This window comes from Macrobrachium rosenbergii, chromosome 39 (assembly GCF_040412425.1).
Source record: "Macrobrachium rosenbergii isolate ZJJX-2024 chromosome 39, ASM4041242v1, whole genome shotgun sequence".
NCBI classification, from domain to species: Eukaryota; Metazoa; Arthropoda; class Malacostraca; order Decapoda; family Palaemonidae; genus Macrobrachium; species Macrobrachium rosenbergii.
Genome location: NC_089779.1, coordinates 6,827,837 through 6,849,361, shown reverse-complemented (window position 1 = coordinate 6,849,361; position 21,525 = coordinate 6,827,837). Strand labels below are relative to the sequence as shown.

At 37.6% G+C, this 21,525-nt stretch overlaps 1 protein-coding gene across 1 annotated transcript in view; it reads left to right on the top strand.

Annotated features, from left to right (window-relative positions):
• The window catches only part of LOC136825686 (uncharacterized), an 82,532-nt gene that overhangs the window by 47,818 nt on the left and 13,189 nt on the right, over positions 1 to 21,525 (top strand). The window contains exon 2 of the mRNA XM_067082396.1: positions 20,220 to 20,451. Within this exon, the coding sequence (XP_066938497.1) occupies positions 20,220 to 20,451 (232 nt within the window). The remainder of the gene's footprint in view (positions 1 to 20,219; positions 20,452 to 21,525) is intronic.

The window sequence follows — 21,525 nt, the reverse complement described above, 5'->3', positions numbered from 1 at the left end:
GTCTCATTTGGCTTACTCTCAAAGAGCGGCACATGAGCAACTGAACCTTGAAAGATCGACAAACTGAGAAATTGTCTATCATCCTTACATCGCTATTTGCCAAAGGTTATCCATCTACAAACGGAGAAATTGTCTATCATCCTTACGTCGAAATCTACCAAAGGTTATCCATCTACAATGGGTCACCCAATGAATGATTTCGTCAAGTTTCATTAAAATCCAGTCGCTCATGCTTGAGGCTTCAGGCATGCCCGCACAAACACAGGAACGCAATAAAGTTTTTTTTACGTACAGAAATTCTCTTACTCTATTCAGTGTACCTTGGAAACAACGACACGAAAGTACTCGGTACTTGGTTTTTCATTTGCAAATTTGATATCGCGTGAAAGTTTGTGATTCCTCTGCAAGTAAGGAGGAACGACAGTGAAGGTGAACACGAAGCATTTTTAACAAGCGAAGATTCTCACGAGACACCATTTCGGAAATACAAAAGAAAATTTGTATAAATAATATACTTCCCCATTCCTTATGCCACGAAGTATTTGAGAGTATATCAGACAATATAATCAATAGTTTAACGGCTTAAGCAAATGCTGTTCCATCGATTGAAACACAAGACCTGTCACTAAAAATACCTCATATTGAAAAAGTAAACATTCTTTCGTTTTTCTGGAATCTCTTTTTACTCTGGCCCATTTTGGTTCAGTCACAGCATCCCTTTTCACAGAAAGCAGTGGTCAGTATGCTAATCGCTGCATTAAAACATTTAATGGACAAGCCGTATTTCAAATTCACAGAGGCCAAGTGCGCAGGAATAGCTTTGAGTCTCCTTACGAAGCAATTTAAAGAGGTCTGTTGTCACTTCCGCCAGCGGCGTTGAAGGAGGTTTTGCATTTGGGATTATGCAAACAGAGTTGTGCTGAATTTTACGAAGATTTTATGATTGGTAATGGATAATTTAATATTGGAGAAATAAGATCCAGCCTTTGATGAGATAGGGTCTCTTTCTCTCTCTCTCTCTCTCTCTCTCTCTCTCTCTCTCTCTCTCTCTTGAGAACGGGAGACGATTATGGCCTATGGTAATGGATGATTTAATTTTAGAGAAATAGGATCTAGCTTTTGATGAGAAAGGGATCTCTCTCTCTCTCTCTCTCTCTCTCTCTCTCTCTCTCTCTCTCTCTCTCTCTCTCTCTCTCCATTTTGAGTGCGAGAGACGATTATGGACTAGGAGAGAGAGAGAGACGATTAGGGCCTATGATAATTGATGATTTAATTTTGGAGAAATAGGATCTAGCCTTTGATGAGAAAGGGTTCTCTCTCTCTCTCTCTCTCTCTCTCTCTCTCTCTCTCTCTCCTCTTAGTGCGAGAGGCGATTATCGCCCAGAACCTCGTGGGATATCGAATGCGTCTTCGGTAGGACGTTCGACTAAGTTAAGTTGTATCTCTGTGATTACTATAACTTAGCTTTGGCGGAGGTTTGCAGTCTCCGAACGTTCTTGCTCTGATTACTTCAGGTTTTTTATTTTAATTTCAATACATGTTTTCTTTTCAAAAAAGACTTACATGCAAACGCTCAGGGAAAATGTGCATTGACTTAATTGTTACGTAGTTTTGTATTCATATATCTAGCTATTTATTGTTTGGTTATCTTTTCTATCCCATTCTATTTACTCACACATGAACTGTGCAACTATGCTTTCTAGAGTTCACTTTAGTTTCGTAGATCCACCTGGAATTCTGGCAAAAGAAATAAAAAAAATAATAATAAAAATTGATCGTGAACTTGAAGCACAGTCCAGAACTTTAATGAAAAATGGATTAAAATTCTACTAAACGAAGTGTTTGCTGATGCCCTTGAAGCCAGCTGACGTCAGGCAAGAGCCCATGCTGACACGAAGCAAGCTTAATCTAACTCCAACACTAACAGCGATTGCATTTTGGAAAGTCCTTAGAAGTTAACATAGTTTTGCCTCTCTCATTTGGGTAGTCGGGAGTAGTGGGTGGGTGGTTTAACATTCCTTTCTTGTAATTACGTTTTGTTTAATTTATTACATTCGTGCTGCTCCTTATGCCTGCTTGGTTATTTCAGTTGTTATAAATTGATTTTTTTTTTATAACCGGGGTTCTTAGTCGTTAATGGTCTGTGCGTTAGGTTCTGTCAAAAATTATGTACCATACTGTAGGCCCTGTGTGTGCCATAGCTTCTGTCGTAACCTTCTTTCGTAGCCTGCCACAGTTTTTTTACTTAATTACTGACTTATTTATATTTCTTTATTGCTTTTTTTCACTGTTATTTTTTACTGTACAAAACTTATGCTTTCATTCTTTTCTTCTCATCTCTTTGCTTTCACATATGAGCGTTGCTATGTAAGTTCATCACATCTCTGCTTGGTCCACAAGAATATGCATGGTATGATAATAATGATAATAATTTCCCCACATGTTTTCAAGCACCATCATCACAGTTACAAAGTGAAAAAGAACTTTCCATAGAGACCCCGTACTGTTAGACACTCCAAGGTCCTGCTAATCATACCCTTTCATTCTGAGTCCCATCCCATGACAGTGGTTAAAGACTTCCTACGGTCACATACCTTTCAAAACCTTAACTACACGTAGAAGCAAGGAAAGATATAGATTAATGGAGCCAAGAGGGAGCGGACTTTTTTCATACATGGAGCCAAAGCTGCCTCGTGAGTTGGTCTCAAGAAATAACAAGTGAAAAATGCGCCGAAGTTTCTGCGGCGCAGTCGAGTTTCCTGTACAGCGTATAATGCTGTATGGAACTTTCAGCCACCGCCCATGAAACTCTTAGCCGCGTCCCATGAAACTCAGCCAGGATCCGGTGTTGGCCTGCGTTGTTGGTACCTATAGCGGTGCCAGAAGTACGATTAAGGCTAACTTTAACCTTAAATAAAATAATAACTACTGAGGCTAGAGGGCTGCAATTTTGTATGTTTGATGATTGAAGGATGGATGATCAACGTACCAACTTGCAGCCCTCTAACCTCAGTAGTTTTTAAGATCTGCGGGCTGACAGAAAAAGTGCGGACGGACAGACATGGCCATCACACTAGTTTTCTTTTACAGAAAACTAAAAACCATAAGAAAAATTAGACACTTAGGAATGAATTAAAGCTCGAAACATTCAGCAGCAATTAAGAAACGTGGAAGAATAAACCCGGAGATGAAGACGTCTTGCGGTGGCTTTAAAATATCACTGAAATGACTGTCTGGAAAATGCATGAGCTCTGCAACTGGTTCAGTGCGATTTTAGTCCTAATGTGACAATCAAGGACAGCGCATCAGTGGAAAGGCCTTGGTCTTACGGCACAAAAGATCTGGCAATGTCTTTTGCCGATTTGTAATCTGGCATGCAAATCTGTGGAGGATTTCTGTCAGGCGGATTAATTAACCAAGGCAGAAAAAAGAAGAAAGAGAAGAAAAGCGAATGAGGAAAACGAATAATATAATAGGAGCGACGCAAGGAAAAAATATGAGAAAGAGGAATGGACGTAAGGTCCACTTATTGGAGAATATATCAGAAAGGTGTGAGGTTGTTAGCACATGCCTTTTACCAACCTGGATGCGACCTACCCTATATGACTAACTTTCGGGTGCATTATTCACAGTTTAGGTCTTAAGAGAAAGGTGGATTCTCTAGATAACGAGTCAGTCCTAAAATTACTAATGAACAGTACCCGACCTTCAGAAATGCTACAGTGGTTGGGTTTGCCATTTAGACCGTAGATTAATCGATTTCTCTAACCTAACCACGTTAACTGAGAGAGAGAGAGAGAGAGAGAGAGAGAGAGAGAGAGAGAGAGAGAGAGGTAAATACCCAATGACCCTGCCGGTGAAAGAGGCCCTTATCAGAAATAATGATCCATCTCTCTCTCTCTCTCTCTCTCTCTCTCTCTCTCTCTCTCTCTCTCTCTCTCTCTCTTCAAGACCTCCTATCGACCTCCATCCAGTCCATCAGACAACTACATATATATATATATATATATATATATATATATATATATATATATATATATATATATATATATATATATATATATATATATGTATATGTATGTATATATATATATATTCTGCTCTGTCATTTCTATTTCTGATATGATTAATTTTCTTTGATTGTCTCATGTGATCTTGAATGTTGATTAGCTCTTAAATCGGCGCCAGAATTCCTTGAGTTTGACTTTGTGACAAGTCTTAATGCCATAAGTCAAAGAGCTGTGAAGAATTTAGTTGACAAACCTTTCCGAAAAAAATTATCTCATCCTGATATGTTGCAGTTCGTGTGATCAATTCGCCCCTAGTTGGACGAAGTGGCGTAAACCAGCTTTCTCCCCATTCTGAGAAAATGGGCTTCAAAGATTCTGATACCATTCAGAGCTTCTACTCAGCTCAGCTTTTGAGGAAGTTTGGTTTGAAAATGTTTGACAAACACAGACAGCTGAACTTTTGATATATCGATTATCAAAAACTGAGACACTTTGGTTGAAAAACTCCAATGTTTAAAAAAAAAATGGGATACGCCAGTTCGTCAAACCAGGGACGAATTATAGAGCCTGAAGTCATCCATCTGATCCCTTGTAGTTTTTAAGAGTAGGTATAATGCCAAATATCATCCAGATCCGGTACAGTTCATATGACTTATCATCACCAGAAAAAATAATCTGGATCCGTTACAGTTTATATGATGGATCATAACTCAAAAAATCATCTGGATTCACAGGCATTTTATATAACGGATCTTAATCCCAAAATATCATCCGGATCCAGTGCAATTCACGTGACTAATTGCAACCTCAAACCATTAAAAAAATGCGCCAAAGTTTCACTACTGCGCAATCGAGTTTTCTGCACAACGTATAATGCTATATGAAACTTTCAGCCACGGCCTATGAAACTCTGCCGCGGGCTATGAAACCTTCAGCCACGGCCCGGTGGTGGCCTGTGTTGTTGGCACCTATAGCGGTGCCAGACGCTCATAGCTAACTTTAAACCTAAATGAAATAAAAACTACTGAGGCTAGAGGGCTGCAATTTGGTATGTTTGATGATCGGAAGGTGGATGATCAACATGCCAATTTGCAGCCCTCTAGCCTCAGTAGTTCTTAATATCTGAGGGCGGACAGAAAAGTGCGGACGGACAGACAGTCATCTCAATAGTTTTCTTTAACAGAAAACTGAAACTCATCCAGATCCGGTACAATTTATATAACCGATCATAACCCCCAACCCCCCTTCAGAAAAATGATAAAAATCATCAGGATCTGGAGCACTTCGTATGACGTCTCTGGAAACAAATGACGACAGAACCTCCGGATCTCCGGTTCCCCGAGTCTCGGAGACACAAGGTTAACCGGAATACTACTGGTACAAGGGTGGCCTTGACATTATTCCTCTGACGTCATCGCCTGTAGCACAGTGAAGGTCATTGCTCTCGGTAAATATCATCCGGAGATGATTTCCTCATTTCTCTCTCTCTCTCTCTCTCTCTCTCTCTCTCTCTCTCTCTCTCTCTCTCTTCTTCTTCTTCTTCTTCTTCTTCTTCTTCTTCTGCTTGGGAGATATGAATGAGGTCTGAGAAATTTAGGCATTGTAATAGACTGCTGTAGGTTATTTTGAAACATATTTTTAAACGATATGTCATTGGCCTATTTATTTATTTATTTCGCTTTGGGCGGAATAAGCAGGTATCTATTAAACGGAAAACTGTAGAAATGGTATTCAAATAACTGTATGGCCACCTGAAGATTAGACTAAATATCTATAGTTTGCTCTTATATATATATATATATATATATATATATATATATATATATATATATATATATATATATATATATATATATGTCTTTTCTTTTCTCGTTTGTTTTCCTCTGAAGGTCACGCAAGTTCTGTTGCATGAATCAGTTGCTCTGAATTTAGGTGCCTTTTCATTGTCTCTCAGGCACACTCATATACACAAACATGCGCGGTGAATGTTGCAATAGTAATGAATCCTGGATTCTTAATTAGTCTAGCCATAATATGGACAGGGAATCCATGTATAATTTTATTATTTTATGAGACATGAAAAACTGCTGGTTTTGAGGCTACTAAGACAGATTATGTTGAGTGTAACAAAACGAGTTTAAACATACTTCCTTTAATATCCTTTAAAGCACACCGGCTTTGAAATCAACTTTTCTCCTTAACTTAGAATGTAAAGTAGATATCTAAACGCTTATTATGTTCAAACTAAATATATCACAGCTTATTCCCATGCTAACTATAAAAACTCGACGCATTATAAAAAAAATTTAAAATAGGAGTTCCAGAAAGGCACAAAAGTAACAAATACCTTCTAGTTGTGTTATTGGTCTAGAAAAGAGTTGTACGCCCACTTGGAGAGGAGAATTCCTTCATTCATTTCCTCCTAGATTTCATGGCTTTCAGTGGAAAACTTATTCAAAAATATTGAGAGGTGTTATGTGGCTCATACGATACGCAGAATGGTGAATTACGTAAAACTGGATTTACTTGATCTGGTAATTAGATACGGTAAGGTTGGTTGCTAAGTAATTTGTTGTAAAATCATTCGCGTTTTTCCGTAGGAATTTAAAGACAGAAATAGTTATTTAACCCTTTTCCTGTCGAGAACATTATCGTTTCTTAGTGAAGTAAAGTAATGCAATTATTAATTGTACTGCATCAATATCATCGTATTTTCGAAGTCCTTTCGTCCATTTCTTGATTACAATTTTCTCGAAAGATGTTCCCTTATTATATAACAAAGGTTGTCCAATGTCGTATTGTTTTGTTTTTTAACCTAGTTTTTGATCAGTTACCAGTACCACCCTTATACTTATCTGCCACAAACCTCTGTTAGGCATAACAGAGTAGGTGGATACCAGTCTTACCTTGACCGTTAAATGTTAGCCAAACCTTTACTATCTTCTTCCAAATTGATGACTGAACTTTTACCTGCGTTTTGTAGACACGGTGTGACGTCAACACCTCTGCGCCCCTTCGTGAGATTCAGGTGCAACCGCCAAAATACATTAAATTTTAAATTCGGATCTGGTCTCGAATATTTTATTTTTCTATATTTCTGTTTATTTCATTTGTGAGATTTCGTTTGCACCGCCGTAGCTTGGATTGACCTGGAGATGATTACTGGCATCGTTTGTTGCCGAAAAATATGAAGAAATAGAGGTTTGTTCAGTGTACAGGGAGCTGTCAAATGTAGCTTGACAAGGAAAATTCAGTTCTGAATGAAATTAACCAGAATTTTTTTCTAATTTTCAGTTTTCTGTAAAAGAAAACTATTGTGCCGGCTATGCCTGTCCGTCCGCACTTTACTCTGTCCGCGCTTTTTTCTGTCCGCACTTTTTCTGTCCGCCCTCAGATCTTAAAAACTACCGAGGCTAGAGGGCTGCAAGTTGGTATGTTGATCATCCGCCCCCCAATCATCAAACATATCAAATTGCAGCCCTCTAACCGCTGTGGTTTTTATTTTATTTAAGGTTAAATTTAGCTATTAGCGTACGTCTGGCACCGCAAGAGGTGTCAGCCGCCGACGCATCTTCACTTGACCGCAGTTGGGGAGCAACTGAGCGCTAATCGGTCGGCTGAGAGTTTCATACTGTAGCATATCGAGAGCTTCATACAGCATTATACGCTGTACAGAAAAGTGGATTGCACCGAAGAAACTTCGGCGCATGTTTTACTTGTTGATAATAGCCACAACAGGAATTCAGTTAAAACCTGTCTAATACCTGTCTAATACAGTAGTATTATGAAGTGCACTGCTTTCTCATTTTACTCCAAAACAGACGATGTAGTTTATAATCGAGAGAGAATTCAAATGCACATTTAAAAAATGAAAATCATTGAGAAAGCTTTCACTTTTTTTTTTTTTGTAGAAAGTATGGCTTTGTAACCATGAATAAATAGTTCCTTATAAATTTTTTTTCAAAAATTAATAAAAACTTTACTAGTTTCCCAAGAAAGGTAGACCAGCATAAATAAACTGCTATATTCAAAATCCACGGAGAAGAGATCAGGATGGAGTTAATATATTGCTGAAAACAACAATTCCCCTAAAAGCCAACATTCGAAGGACGAGATTTGTATAAAAGGTCAGATTCCGAGAGAATTCGAGACTGTGACATTTCCTTGCCACATAGCTCATGCTACTCTTATCCAGCAAGGAAGCTGGTCATAGCATTTCAGTATTTCAGTAGCTGTCTACATTTGCTTAGCTATTTCGTTTTCCTTTATTTTAAATGAAAAATGAAGCAATAACTAAGTCCACCTTCGTCGTTCTCGACTCTATCAGTATTTTCCGTTTATGATATGAAAATGATTAAGCATATACTGGACGCTATCAGATCTTAATATTCTCGCTTCTTTCAATATTTTGGGCTGCTCAGGTTATTTACGATTTGTCTTGAATAGAACATGTATTTTTGATGTCTGAATCAGTCTTTAAAATATTGGGTGCATTATTTCGAGGAGGGAAGTTCATTTTTTCATGTCAGTTTTACATTGTACTTTGTTCTTTCCTATTTGAATTATGTCTCTCCTACACGGAGCACTTCCTCTCTCTCTCTCTCTCTCTCTCTCTCTCTCTCTCTCTCTCTCTCTCGCTCTCAGCACTATTTTGTAAACTGTTCCATTGAACTCAAGAGGTGAGTTCCTCCTACAATCAGACCCCCAAGTAGTTCCTCGTTGGACGAATTGGTAGAGTTCTCGGCTAGCACTCTGCTAGGCCCGAGTTCGATTCTCCGACCGGCCAATGAAGAATTAGAGGAATTTATTTCTGGTGACAGAAATTCATTTCTCGCTATAATGTGGTTCGGATTCCACAATAAGCTGTAGGTCCCGTTGCTAGGTAACCAATTGGTTCTTAGCCACGTAAAATAAGTCTAATCCTTCTGGCCAGCCCTAGGAGAGCTGTTAATCAGCCCAGTGGTCTGTTTAAACTAAGGTATACTTAACTTAGCACCTGTCAGAATGCCTCTTCCAACGTTTACTCTGTGGGAATCAGTACTTCTCGAGTTTTATGATTCAGTGACTTATTTTATTTTCCCTCTCCTGCAAGGTTTGGAATTCTCTCCCTGCTTCTGTTTTCCTGTCTTTATTAACCCCAACCTTGATCCTTCCTAATTTTTCACGTTTTTTTCTTTACCTGGGCAAGAAAATGGTACTTCGTTGCCCATCCCATTGGGTTTAACACTCATTAAAAAGATTAATTTAATAGCAAGCAACGTTTTTAATGTCTACGTGATTGCATGGCGTGAGTCCCGGGCTTGTTGTTTTCAAAGAAAGGCGCAGTGTTTGGTGTTGGGAGTAATCAATTTCCAAATCTTTACCTTTCCCGTGTATTACCTAAATTATAAACTAGATGCCACTACATGCAAAAGGATTTAGAAAGCTTCCTGAACCGCCGGAACGTCTACGCAAAGGGGAAACCGTACAAATATAAACAAACGCGAAACCACTTTCCACCACATGTGGCAACACTGAGGCTCTGCGTGTGTTGCGTGGAACACAATAACCACAGTCGACTGCAAGACTTCCCAGGTAGTCGCATATGATGATTGCAACATTCCGTGCAGGCAGCGCTGGGGAAATCCTCTGCAGTGACCGTGCGGGCACGTGGTATAACACGTTATGCACCAGGGAGGATTATTTTTTTTTAATTAATCTCGCTTCATTAAAAAGGTTATTAGACTTTGGTGGTCTTTGTATCTTATATTTTGCTTTATGGTACGACCTTCGTTTGTCTGAGATCCCTTTGTAAAAATAAAAACTTTTTTCAATCTAACTCTTACGTTACAGCCTTCGTTTCTTATCAAACGTTTGACGGTTACCAATTAATCTGTCAATGGTTTAATGAACAGTATAATTTGAATTCATTAAAACAAAATGTATGATGAAATACTGAATGAAAGAGAGAAAAGAGGAGGGAGAAAGAAAACCTATGAAGCAATGAGTAGTTATTGTGATTCAGGCCAATCGCATTTCTTAACTATACACTTTTACGGGTTGAAGAGTTGTAAAACTCTACGGTGAATGATAACCATGTTTCAATAGAGTACTGCCCAGTACCAAAAACTATGAGAGCATAATTCATTTTTCTCTTTCCTTCTTGTTCAGTGCAATTAGTTACTGTTTTTCTTTAATCATTTATTTCTCTACACAGATGTATGTGAATAATTATAGGAAAAAATAGTACGATTCTATTTAAATATTACAGAAAATAAAAAATAGGAAAATAAAATTATCTACAAAGTTGTTAGATTCTGGTTAGACGAAACGTTTAACATTGACAGCTTGATCATTCATTCAGATTTCAAGCTTTCGTAAGTTTATGCATTGAATATTGCCCAGTGATTTATCATATTCATTATTAAACAAAAATCTCATGCGATGTCAGTAAGGTAAATATGTCTGTTCTATATATCATAATCCTCATCTATTTCAGTCTGTAATAATAATAATAATAATAATAATAATAATAATAATAATAACTAGATTTCAACTGTATCGTTTCTAAAGAACAGCTTCAACCATACAACGCCGACATTTCGTAATACAGTTGCACTTAAGTGTAATCACTGTTGGCCTTAAATTGTGACCTTTATAAAGGCCGAAGTCCAAAATATTGCGGGAAAATAATGACCAATTCCAAAGTAGTTATCTATCAAGTTTCATCAGATTCAGGAAAAAATTAAAATATTGACATTTACAAGGAACCAATGAATTCTAAAAAGGTCAAGGCAAGAAATAGTCTTTATATAATAATCACTCACTCCCATACCCTGCTACTAAGTACATCAAAATCAGACGAAAATAATATTCTTGAAAATAAATTTGCCCTTTAACAACAACAAAATTTCTTACCGCCGAAACGAAATCTCTATCAAATAAAAGAAATATTGGAGATCGTCAATTGTACAACTTACAAACATGCAAAGGATCGTGATTCCTTAAAATGGTTTCTTAATGATGAACACAAACGAAAAATGCTTTATCCATTAGCCATTATTTAACTGAAATTTGCCCTTTAGTTTGACCTGTGACCTTGAAAATAAGTCAGATTCAAAAACATTTTTTTAGAAAATAAGCAACAAGGTGCCTGCTTACCAGTTTGCATAAAATTCCGAAAAGATGGTGATGGCCATGAAAAAATGGGCTTAGGTAAAATATATCTAACATTTGACCTTTTTAGCGTGACTGACGGTCGTTTGTTTACAGAAGGCGCAATAACAAGCCTTTGCTCCTGCAGAAACGATCAAGTTGCACGCATACCGGGAGCTCTAGTACTCGATGAAGCCACTTATTACCATACGGTTGTTATGAAATACTAATTCTGCGTATTGCTCGCAACTGAATAGGTAATGGGGATTCGTTACCTAATGGGTCATGAGCCGTGAATAAACCAAGAAGCTAAAGGTCGCTACCTTTTCCTCTCTCTTCCTAAGATAATGAGGCTTTCCTGGGAGAGACAGAGGAGGTTTTTCACTGCTACTTTCATCATCGAGGAATTTCATTTTCTCAAACAACAACTAATGGTAGTTAGTCAATAGAGAAGTTCGGAATCTGAAAGATGTTCACTTGACGCGTGAACATCTTCACCTATTTCTGCAACCGCCGATATTATTGATATTACTGACCCCATACCTATAGTGAATTCATCTCAACTTATTTCAGCAGAATTTATTCGCAAATGATGTGACCTAAGTACAGTGACATATCCTGACGTAGACAGAAATGACTTCATTCGATTTCGCATTCTTAATGGTAAGGTTAACCATGTTTTAAAACTTTAACCTCAAAGTCCCTTTCAACTATTCTACCATTTTGAGACCAAGTACCATATTTACTGCAGTCACTTCGAAGTTTTCTCTCTGTCTCCATCACTACCAAAGTTCCTCTGAGTATTGCGAAGAGGTAGAACGAAAAGAACTTGCTGTCAGCTCGGAAAACTCTTCCAGAAAGAAATGAATTCAAAATCCCAGCGAGGAGAGTTTATCGAATCCTGGGATTTCGACATTCCCACGTCAAAGGCGGCAAGTTCTCGCGTTCGGAAATGTCACCGGAGCCACGTAGATCTAAAACCGCTCCGGTAGGAGCCCGATTAATCTCGCTCCGATGTCTGTTCCGTCGTTCTGAGGACACGTACAGAGTGCAGAACGTTTAATCCGTGGTTTGAGTGTACAGTGGTTCACCTCCAACGTCTGTGGTCTTCATTCGAAGCCCCGGAACGAGAAAGGACACAGTGTTGTTGCTCGGTTAGTATGTGTGCATCAGGCGGTAGATGATATCTTTGAATATCAATGCCTTACATGCAGTCGGGGTGTCAAGTGGATGTTTTGACATAAACTAGCGCAACTGCGCAGTAGGCGTTTGCGGGATTTCTTCGAAACGAAACAGACGGCTCAACATGTGGCGAACACTTATATGGGAAATAGAACACAGAATGGTGAGAGAGTTTTATGGTTTCTTATGATTTGTATATATATATATATATATATATATATATATATATATATATATATATATATATATATATATATATATATATATATATATAGTGTAGAATAACACACCCAAATGGGAATATGTACCTTAAGTGCATCTGCTTGAGGGCAGGTTTCGAATCTATACCATTTTCAGTTAATGCATTGGTGTCAGTGACCTTAGTCACTAAGCCATGAAGTGTAGAAGTTATTTCCAAGGTAAAATGAGCTCGTTATAAATGGATTATTTGTAACTTAATAATCTAAAGTATAGAAAACGCATATATGTGTAAACACATACACACACACACATATGTATATATATATATATATATATATATATATATATATATATATATATATATATATATATATATATATATATATATATATACATATATATATACATAAATATATGCATATATATATATATATATATATATATATATATATATCATATATATATATATATATATATGTATGTATATATAACTGTAAAATATAGTTTGCATTCGATAATATGTCTTCTTTTTCAATATCTGCTCGTATGTACACATTAGTGACTAGAATATGTATGAAGTATATATATGTGCATATGTACATCCTGGGAGCGCTTGTGCATGTAAAATACTCAGACACAAAGCAAGCATAGCACAAAGCAACCGAGGTTAGACTGAACAAAGGTCCTGAGCGGTTCAAGAATATTGAAACACAGTACTGACAGACTGAGCTTATCCAAATCTCCTAGATTTGCATCGTTCGATAAGGTCAATCGACTATATAATTCATTAGTTTTCCTTTGACTGAGAGAGCACATCAGAGACAGTTGTCGACTGAAGAGAGAAAGGGCTGAAAAATGATGATGGTGAGTCTTGCTGTACATTAAGACGAAACAAATTTGTGAATGGAAGGCAAGGAGAAGTGACTTTTCTACGAGAAGGGAATAATAATAACGATAATTTGACGTTGCCACGTACGAAATCCGAACCGCTACAATTCTCCCCAGTCGACGTCAATGACACTTCGCACTGACACAGTTTCAAGTGGCAATTCAAGGAGAAATAATTTATTGATTCCAGAGCTGTGTCGTTCAAACCGCGCTACTTAAAACGAAGGTTCGGAAAAGGAGTAGCTGGGTTTGAGGCTACGTTTCTCGCAACTAAAACAATGCGATTTACAGACAACGCATTCGATTTTCATCTGTTATCAGCGTAAAGACTGGGGCTTTTGTGCGTGAGAGAGAGAGAGAGAGACTTAGAAGTTTGCGAGCGATAATCACTTTGCGATTTAGCTCCTCCTAACCCTTTCTCCTTCCTCCGATTTCCGTTCCTTGTTTCCTACGGGATGCGGATAGAAAATGACACTCGCTTGCCCGTCTCACTACCCTCTGCTCTGAAATACACTTCTGATTATTCTAATTCCAAAATATAGCAAAAAAACATACATTGGTTACAGAGCTTACTTCTAATTCCTGCATCTAGCAAAGTTTATTTAATTATTTCTTGACTTTCAATCTGCGAGTTGCTTGCTTCAATACAAGGTGAAGGTATTCCAGTAGCAACTATACCATTATAAGCCAAAGGAGAGTGTTGTGATACGTAGGTGGTTCTGACCTTGAGTTTCCAAGTGGCTTTGCCTTGACATACTCATCAAGGACTTAGAGCAAAACGCATCAGGTGTTTCTGACCTTGGAAATATACCTGCCGCCTTTGAGATGTAGAATATCGGGTCACCAGTATTTCTGGTCCGGTATCAAAATGCCCCAAAAGCACAACCGTAATTTAACTTAGGTATTTAGAGTATTACAAAATTATATTTTACGTGTCCATAGATGAAACATTTGTCAATACTTTCACGCCCCGAATGCATGCCAGACGACATCCGTTTCACATTCTTCGCCTTCTTTGTAGAAGGCAAAAGGTCCATTACATAGCGTCTGTATAGAGAGACTAATGCTATTCATCGAACACAACTGGAACTGGTTGGTGATGTGAGATTTATTGGACGTTTGGTAAAAACAAGTTCTTGCGAATATGAATACTACTGGCTATCTCCCTTATGTTTATTGTATCAGTGTGAGCTAAACCGTCAAGATAATAATTTGCATGTTTGCAAATTGCTAGACTAGTTGGTGATTCCCAGTAATGTATATGTTTGCTATAGAGGTTTTCTTTTATTTAGTGTGGTTTTTGTTTCTCAACAGGCAATTTTGGAGGTTTGTAAATGTTATTATACATTAACCGATTTTAAGAAAGAACTTCTGGACTCGTTTTCAGAATTCCAGCGTAAATTTTAACTCGATTCAGATACGTTTTATTCATCAGCAAGAGATCTTTTTAAGTTATAGATGCTTTTGTGCATTTATTCATAATTTTTTACAGATCAGGAATTAGCTGTGCATTATCATCTAGAATTTACAAAATCCTGTAGTCGAAACGTCAGGAAATCTGGATTATTGATGTCCACTAAACAGCTCCATTAAGTATTAGAATTAACCAACTCTGAATATTCTTCATGTATAGCTTAGTATGCTTATTCCAATTTCTATTAATTAGTTAATGCTTAATGAAGATATCATCAGATAATAGGATCAGAAAATCAATAGATTTGCAACAAGAAATTTTCATTTCCCTTCAATTTCTCGGCAAATAACGAATTGATAGATGTATGAATCACACTTCTATAGGAAGACTGTTATGGTTCAATGACCGCGTACAGATTCTCGCAACGATGTAGAACTTACTGAGCATTTATTGTTGTGGCGTCGCTTTGGAAATTTCCGATGATTTGTTGTGGGCAGTAAAAGCCTTCATTGTTTATTTTTTTTTTCATAGTAATAATGGCTAATGAATACAGTATTCTTTGTGTTTATCGATAAGAAACCATACTAATAAATAATGATCCTTTGCATGTTTGTAAGCTGTCCAATATTGTACATACTCGTTACTGAGTCTCTTTTATTTAGCAGAGTTTTCGTTTCGGCAGTAAGAAATTTTGCAGTTACTAAAAACATTTCTGTTTTAAAATGACAGAAACGTTTACTGCTAACCCGTAAATGCGTTTTATGTTTAACCTTAGGTTTTTGGTTAATCTACAATAGTGTGAGTGCCTTTAGTAAGCATCTGTACCTATGTAAATTTGTGAAGATAAACGAAATGCTTTTATTAGAATTTTATGAAATTCAAAGAATTAATCAGACATCATAATCAATCAGAACTAAACGTTTACAAGTTTAGCTTAGTAAACCATTTCTTTCCTTTTTAAATTCTATGTGCCAGTAAATGCTACGTGGAGAGACCAGTAAATATAAACTTTAATCAAGTCTACTCATGAAATAAATTTAAAGATACAACTGTAAGTCAAAACAACCTTGACGGGTACACGTTATATTTTAAGACAAACACACTCCAATTAATTCTTTGTCGATGATGTTGACTTAAAAAAAGGCATTTGCCTTTAGACGTTCAATTAAGAAATGGCGTTGCTCTCGAAGCCGTCAGTGATGAAGAAATTCATTTCTCATTATCAATTATTCACCAGCCCGTCAATCAAGCAGATGCCTGACTCTAGCGTTTATATGCGTATGTCTGCGACTTGGCGTAGGGACGATTGATTGGTTACCAAGGGGATTTTATCCTAGCTTTATTTTAACCTGTTGAATCTTTGCGTCACTTTTGAATTGGATTTTCATGGTTATTTCATCAGGTGTTTTCTCTCTCTCTCTCTCTCTCTCTCTCTCTCTCTCTCTCTCTCTCTCTCTCTCTCTCTCTCTCTCTCTCTCTCTCTCAGTGTGAGAGTGCGCATGCGTTTCTTTTAATATTTTGTCTGGTCATTAATTCTTCATTGTCGTTTTCGTTATTTAGAATTCGCTTGTATGGTTATTTTTAGTCTTTGCCCGTCCTCTCTCTCTCTCTCTCTCTCTCTCTCTCTCTCTCTCTCTCTCTCTCTCTCTCTCTCTCTCTCTCTCTCTCTCGTTTTGTATTGTGTTTGTTCAGTAACGCTTTTGTATCCTTTTATTTCTTAACGTATCACTTTTATTGTCACTTCAGGTATTTGCTCTCTCTCTCTCTCTCTCTCTCTCTCTCTCTCTCTCTTTGTATTTTGCTCATTCTGTAACTCTGTAATATCCCTTTATTTCTTACTAAATCACTTGCATAGCCACTTCAGGCATTTGCTCTCTCTCTCTCTCTCTCTCTCTCTCTCTCTCTCTCTCTCTCTCTCTCTCTCTCTCTGTATTTTGCTCATTCTGTAACTCTTTAATATTCCTTTATTTCTTAATACATCACTTATATTGTCACTTCAGTTATTTGCGCTCTCTCTCTCTCTCTCTCTCTCTCTCTCTCTCTCTCTCTCTCTCTCTCTCTCTCTCTGTATTTTGCTCATTCTGTAACTCTTTAATATTCCTTTATTTCTTAATACATCACTTATATTGTCACTTCAGTTATTTGCTCTCTCTCTCTCTCTCTCTCTCTCTCTCTCTCTCTCTCTCTCTCTCTCTCTCTCTCTCTCTGTATTTTGCTCATTCTGTAACTCTTTAATATTCCTTTATTTCTTAATAAATCACTTATATTGTCACTTCAGTTATTTGCTCTCTCTCTCTCTCTCTCTCTCTCTCTCTCTCTCTCTCTCTCTCTCTCTCTCTCTCTCTGTTTCTTTGATTAGTAACTGCAGCAAATAATTGAACTGGGATGATTCAGGCGGCACGTAACGTCCATAGAGTCGGGACTAGCCATCGCAACCCTTTCTTTCATTACCGTTATATTTGACGGTATGAGCTCACTATTTTTTTTTTTTTTTACAATACAATATTTTTATTGGGAGAAGAGCCCGTGCTGGCACAAGAACAGAGCATTATAACAAGGAAATCTGATTGTTAATCGTTTTCATAAAAGTACTGAAAATATTCTGTCATTAGCTTTAAAATAGAAATTAGTATGATAGATATTTTATAGATTATAGATTATGATTCCTTTAACTGAATTCCTTTATCTATGTGGTTTTCGTATTTTAATCCACGCCGAAAATTACAAGGAGGGGGCACTAGCTGACCCTACCCACTACCCTCTAATCTATCCTATCTTGGCCACGCCAGTGGCTGCTGTCTTCAATGTCTTGACAAGACTCACAGTGGTACACATATATACAAGCTATGTTTCCGATATACATTTGAAATAATCAGCATACATAAACAACCCTCGAATGAATTTTCGATTTAACTGCCACGTTATCTAACAGGACTTGCGAACACCCCATGAGCAGTAGTGCTCCATAGAACTATCCATTGTTCATTCACATTTAATTAGTGATTCATCGTCATTACTATTTTTTAGAATAATTACGATCGTATTTGTTATTCTGTTTCTCAAATTACCCCATAAACTCGTATGATACAGCGAGCGAGCTGTAAAGAATATATCCTTACTGGGAACAAAGCGCACACTCTCACACAGACACGCACATACGCACAGGCGCGAACACAGAACACATATACATTCGTAAAGACACGAATAAGTGTTCAGTCGAATCCCATAGAAGCGGCGTCCAATCGACCGCCACCTGTCACTCACTTCCTTAAGGTCAAGTGTTGCAGACAAGTCGAACTTTCATTACGTATTCCACCGGTCGAAGTTCCATGAATTATTTACTAGGCCTTTCTTGTAAGCGAAGAGTAAAGTCCCTTAATTTGCCAGGTCATTAAATGGGTGATACATAGTGTGATTAGTGATGGGTGTGGTAAGAGAATTGCTCTCGTTATTAGAATTATCAGCACTGTTGAAATCAACTCCTGTCCGATCTCTTTGTACCGAAATTTGAACGTCAGAAATCAAACTTTTAAAAATAATTCCGTTATACTACAGTCACTCGACTACGATCGATATCACTACATGAAATTTAACCATTCTAGTCTTTTTGTAGTACTATTTAAATGTCAAATATCAGAGAGATGACTGACAGGGTTTTAGACTAAAAGTATCCTCAACTCTCAATTTCAACCTGCAGCTAAGAGTGCAACAGAACAAACTCTCAAGAGCTAAAAGAGTATATTATATACCTTTAGCTTTTGACATTTCCCCCTTCGATCCTGTTTTAAGCGAGGATGACACAAATGACGGGTATTTTCGACTGAAATTATTCTCTGTGATCTTTCAATCCATTGACAAAAAAGTAGAAGATCACGGCTCTTTCAGTAGAAAAGCTAACTCGTTTCACGAATGTTACGTCAAAGAAATACCAAGATTCGTTTCATTCATTTAGAAGACACTTCGTGGAAGGTTGAATTTTGTCACTTCCCCGATTTTTAAGTAGAATTCTCATTCGTCAGTTGTTATAGTTTCACGGTTAATTCTTCCTGTGAGATTAAATTTTAGCATTCTAGTGTTCAAAGACTTTGACAGGAATTTTCTCATTCGCTTACACTCTCTTTCTTATTTTTCTCCTAAGTCGAAGGTCCATTAGTGAGTGTTGGTAGCATTCTATTGTCATATGTCGTATGTAACTCTTCATTAAATCATTTTCACACCCAACAATTCCGACGGGTCTATTCTTGACAAATGTTCCCCCTGTACGACAGAAGCTTGCGAACTTAATATTGACTCGTGTTTTGGCATTTATGTATCCAAAGATTTTGACACACCTTTCCCCAACAGATAGTTGACAAATATTTTCATTTTTTGACAGAGACTAATGATGCTGGTATTTACATGGACAAGCAGCCATATTCTGCCGGCAACAAACGAGGTGACAAGATGGCGTTAGGTCATCAACAAGCAATTAGAAATTATCGTTATTAGGAGCAACTAACGCTTTCTCAGACACAGTAATACATACACCACCAGCAATTGCTGCTATAGCTGATGCCAACGAGTCTGAACGTTCCATTATCATGCCCTGGCAACCCACTGGTTGTTTTGACTAGTAAGTTGCCAGGCCACGATAAGGAAAATCAGATTTTCATTGACTGGTGCTATGATTGGCCATCACTGTATAAATATCACTGTCGGCACAATGATACGCACTGTTTTTACCAGCTGCAGAACTGAAGGGAATTAGTAATTTTCCCATTCTGGTTGAAAATCACTGCGAAAAATAAAAAAAAAAAGAATATGTAAATATTGCAATGTGCAAAACCAGATGCTGAATTTATGATGTACACGTATTTGTAAGCAGTATATTTACCACACATACATCATACATACGTGTTCCTAGATAGGTGTGTGTGTCTGTAAAGTTTGTATATAAATATAAATACAGTATATTTGAGGATCACAGATTTTTTAGCTATTTTGCATGGAACATATACGTGTTTATAGGGCTTGATGTAAAGTTGAAGAACACGCTGCTACTACAGTTGGCATTTGACTGGACGTAACGACAACTATTTTAGCTTATTACTGCTTTATTTTACTGCTTTTTAGTTTTAGGGTGGTAGAATGTGGTTGGGTGTCCGTCATCAGCAATATTCGTTCCACTTTGCTGTCACGTATTACTTACATTCTAGAAATATGCGTGTTATCACTCATACGAACAATTTGATGTATCATTCATCGTTAATGAAACGAATAAAAAGCAAAAGTGTTAAAACTCATGAATAATATTTGCAATGATTAGAAACGCGGTGAGCGTCAAAGCTACCTTAATCAAACGCCTGGAAGACAGGTGAGACTCCCACGACTCATCCACCTTTCCCTTCCAGGAGTCGCTGGACTGCAGAAGGGGCGGCGGCGGCAACAACTGGTACAAAACGACGAAAACGCCGCCCACGTCCTCCGTCACGGCGCCCAACTCCTCCTCCGCCCGGAGTCAGGATTCCAGCGACTCGGGCATCTATGACCTTGACGACGATTATTCCTTCGTCATCACGGAAAACTCGCCGCCGGAGTTGGTCAAGAGGGTCATCGATGATTTCACGCCCATAGAGAACCTCGGTAAGGCGCCGCCGAAGGCCTAGTCTAAGTTGCTACTCTGAGTAGCTTCCTTCATTATTCTCCTGTTATCCGCTTCTGCCTTTTCGTTATCCATTTAGTTCCATCTTCATTTATTACTCTCTCTCTCTCTCTCTCTCTCTCTCTCTCTCTCTCTCTCTCTCTCTCTCTCTCTCTCTCAGACTCAGTCATTTAGGCGTGATATCTTCTAACTTCCCTGTATCCGGATAAAACTGAGAATCACCCTACATAATCCGTGATAATTCAGCAGTACTTCTACCAAATATTCAAGATCTTAAAACATTGCAAAGGGTGGACATTTTCGATTACCATTTTGTACTCTAAAAGTCTAGAAATCCTGCTTGACAAAAAACTACCAGACCGTGTAAGTACAAAGTCTGCAGCCCTTATCGATTTCAATTTTGCATCATAAACCCACGTTTTACAGTATTAAAGGGTTACACCGAGATCAAGTGGTACTAATATTACACATTTCCATCTGTCAGATCGTTCGTCATTTCAGTATATGGCCGTTTAGGTAAAACTATTTTATATAGAGGCTGACTGGTTATCGGTTGAAACATATCATCGTTCTTATTTTCTAGGGGCTGTCCTGTGCCCTAATGAATTGTTACTATTCATTTCTTGAAAGCCGATTTTATGTACATTTTTCATTGTCAGAGTACGAAGGTTTTTTTGACGCGTTTTCATCATCTTACCGTAAACTGGCCACCTTCATTTTTTTATTCATTTTGTCCTTTATTCTTTATCACTCTACAGATATTCTCATTCTCAATTTTTCCGTAACTAATATGCGAAAGAGATATGTAGGCCTACTCTACTATATTTCACCATGCACAAAACTGCTGCAGATTTTTTCTGTTTCTTTATGAAAGATATTGGCCAGTGTACCTACAAAGTTATCTATTTTAACCTTCTTGGAGCGTTGCTTTCTTTTTTATACCTTATAGGCAAATAACTAACAGATTCTTCACGTTCATCACCATTTCTTGTACCCATCTACTGTAACCACAGGTTTCATAATCGTAGCCAGGCAACCAGCCTTTAAGTAATCGG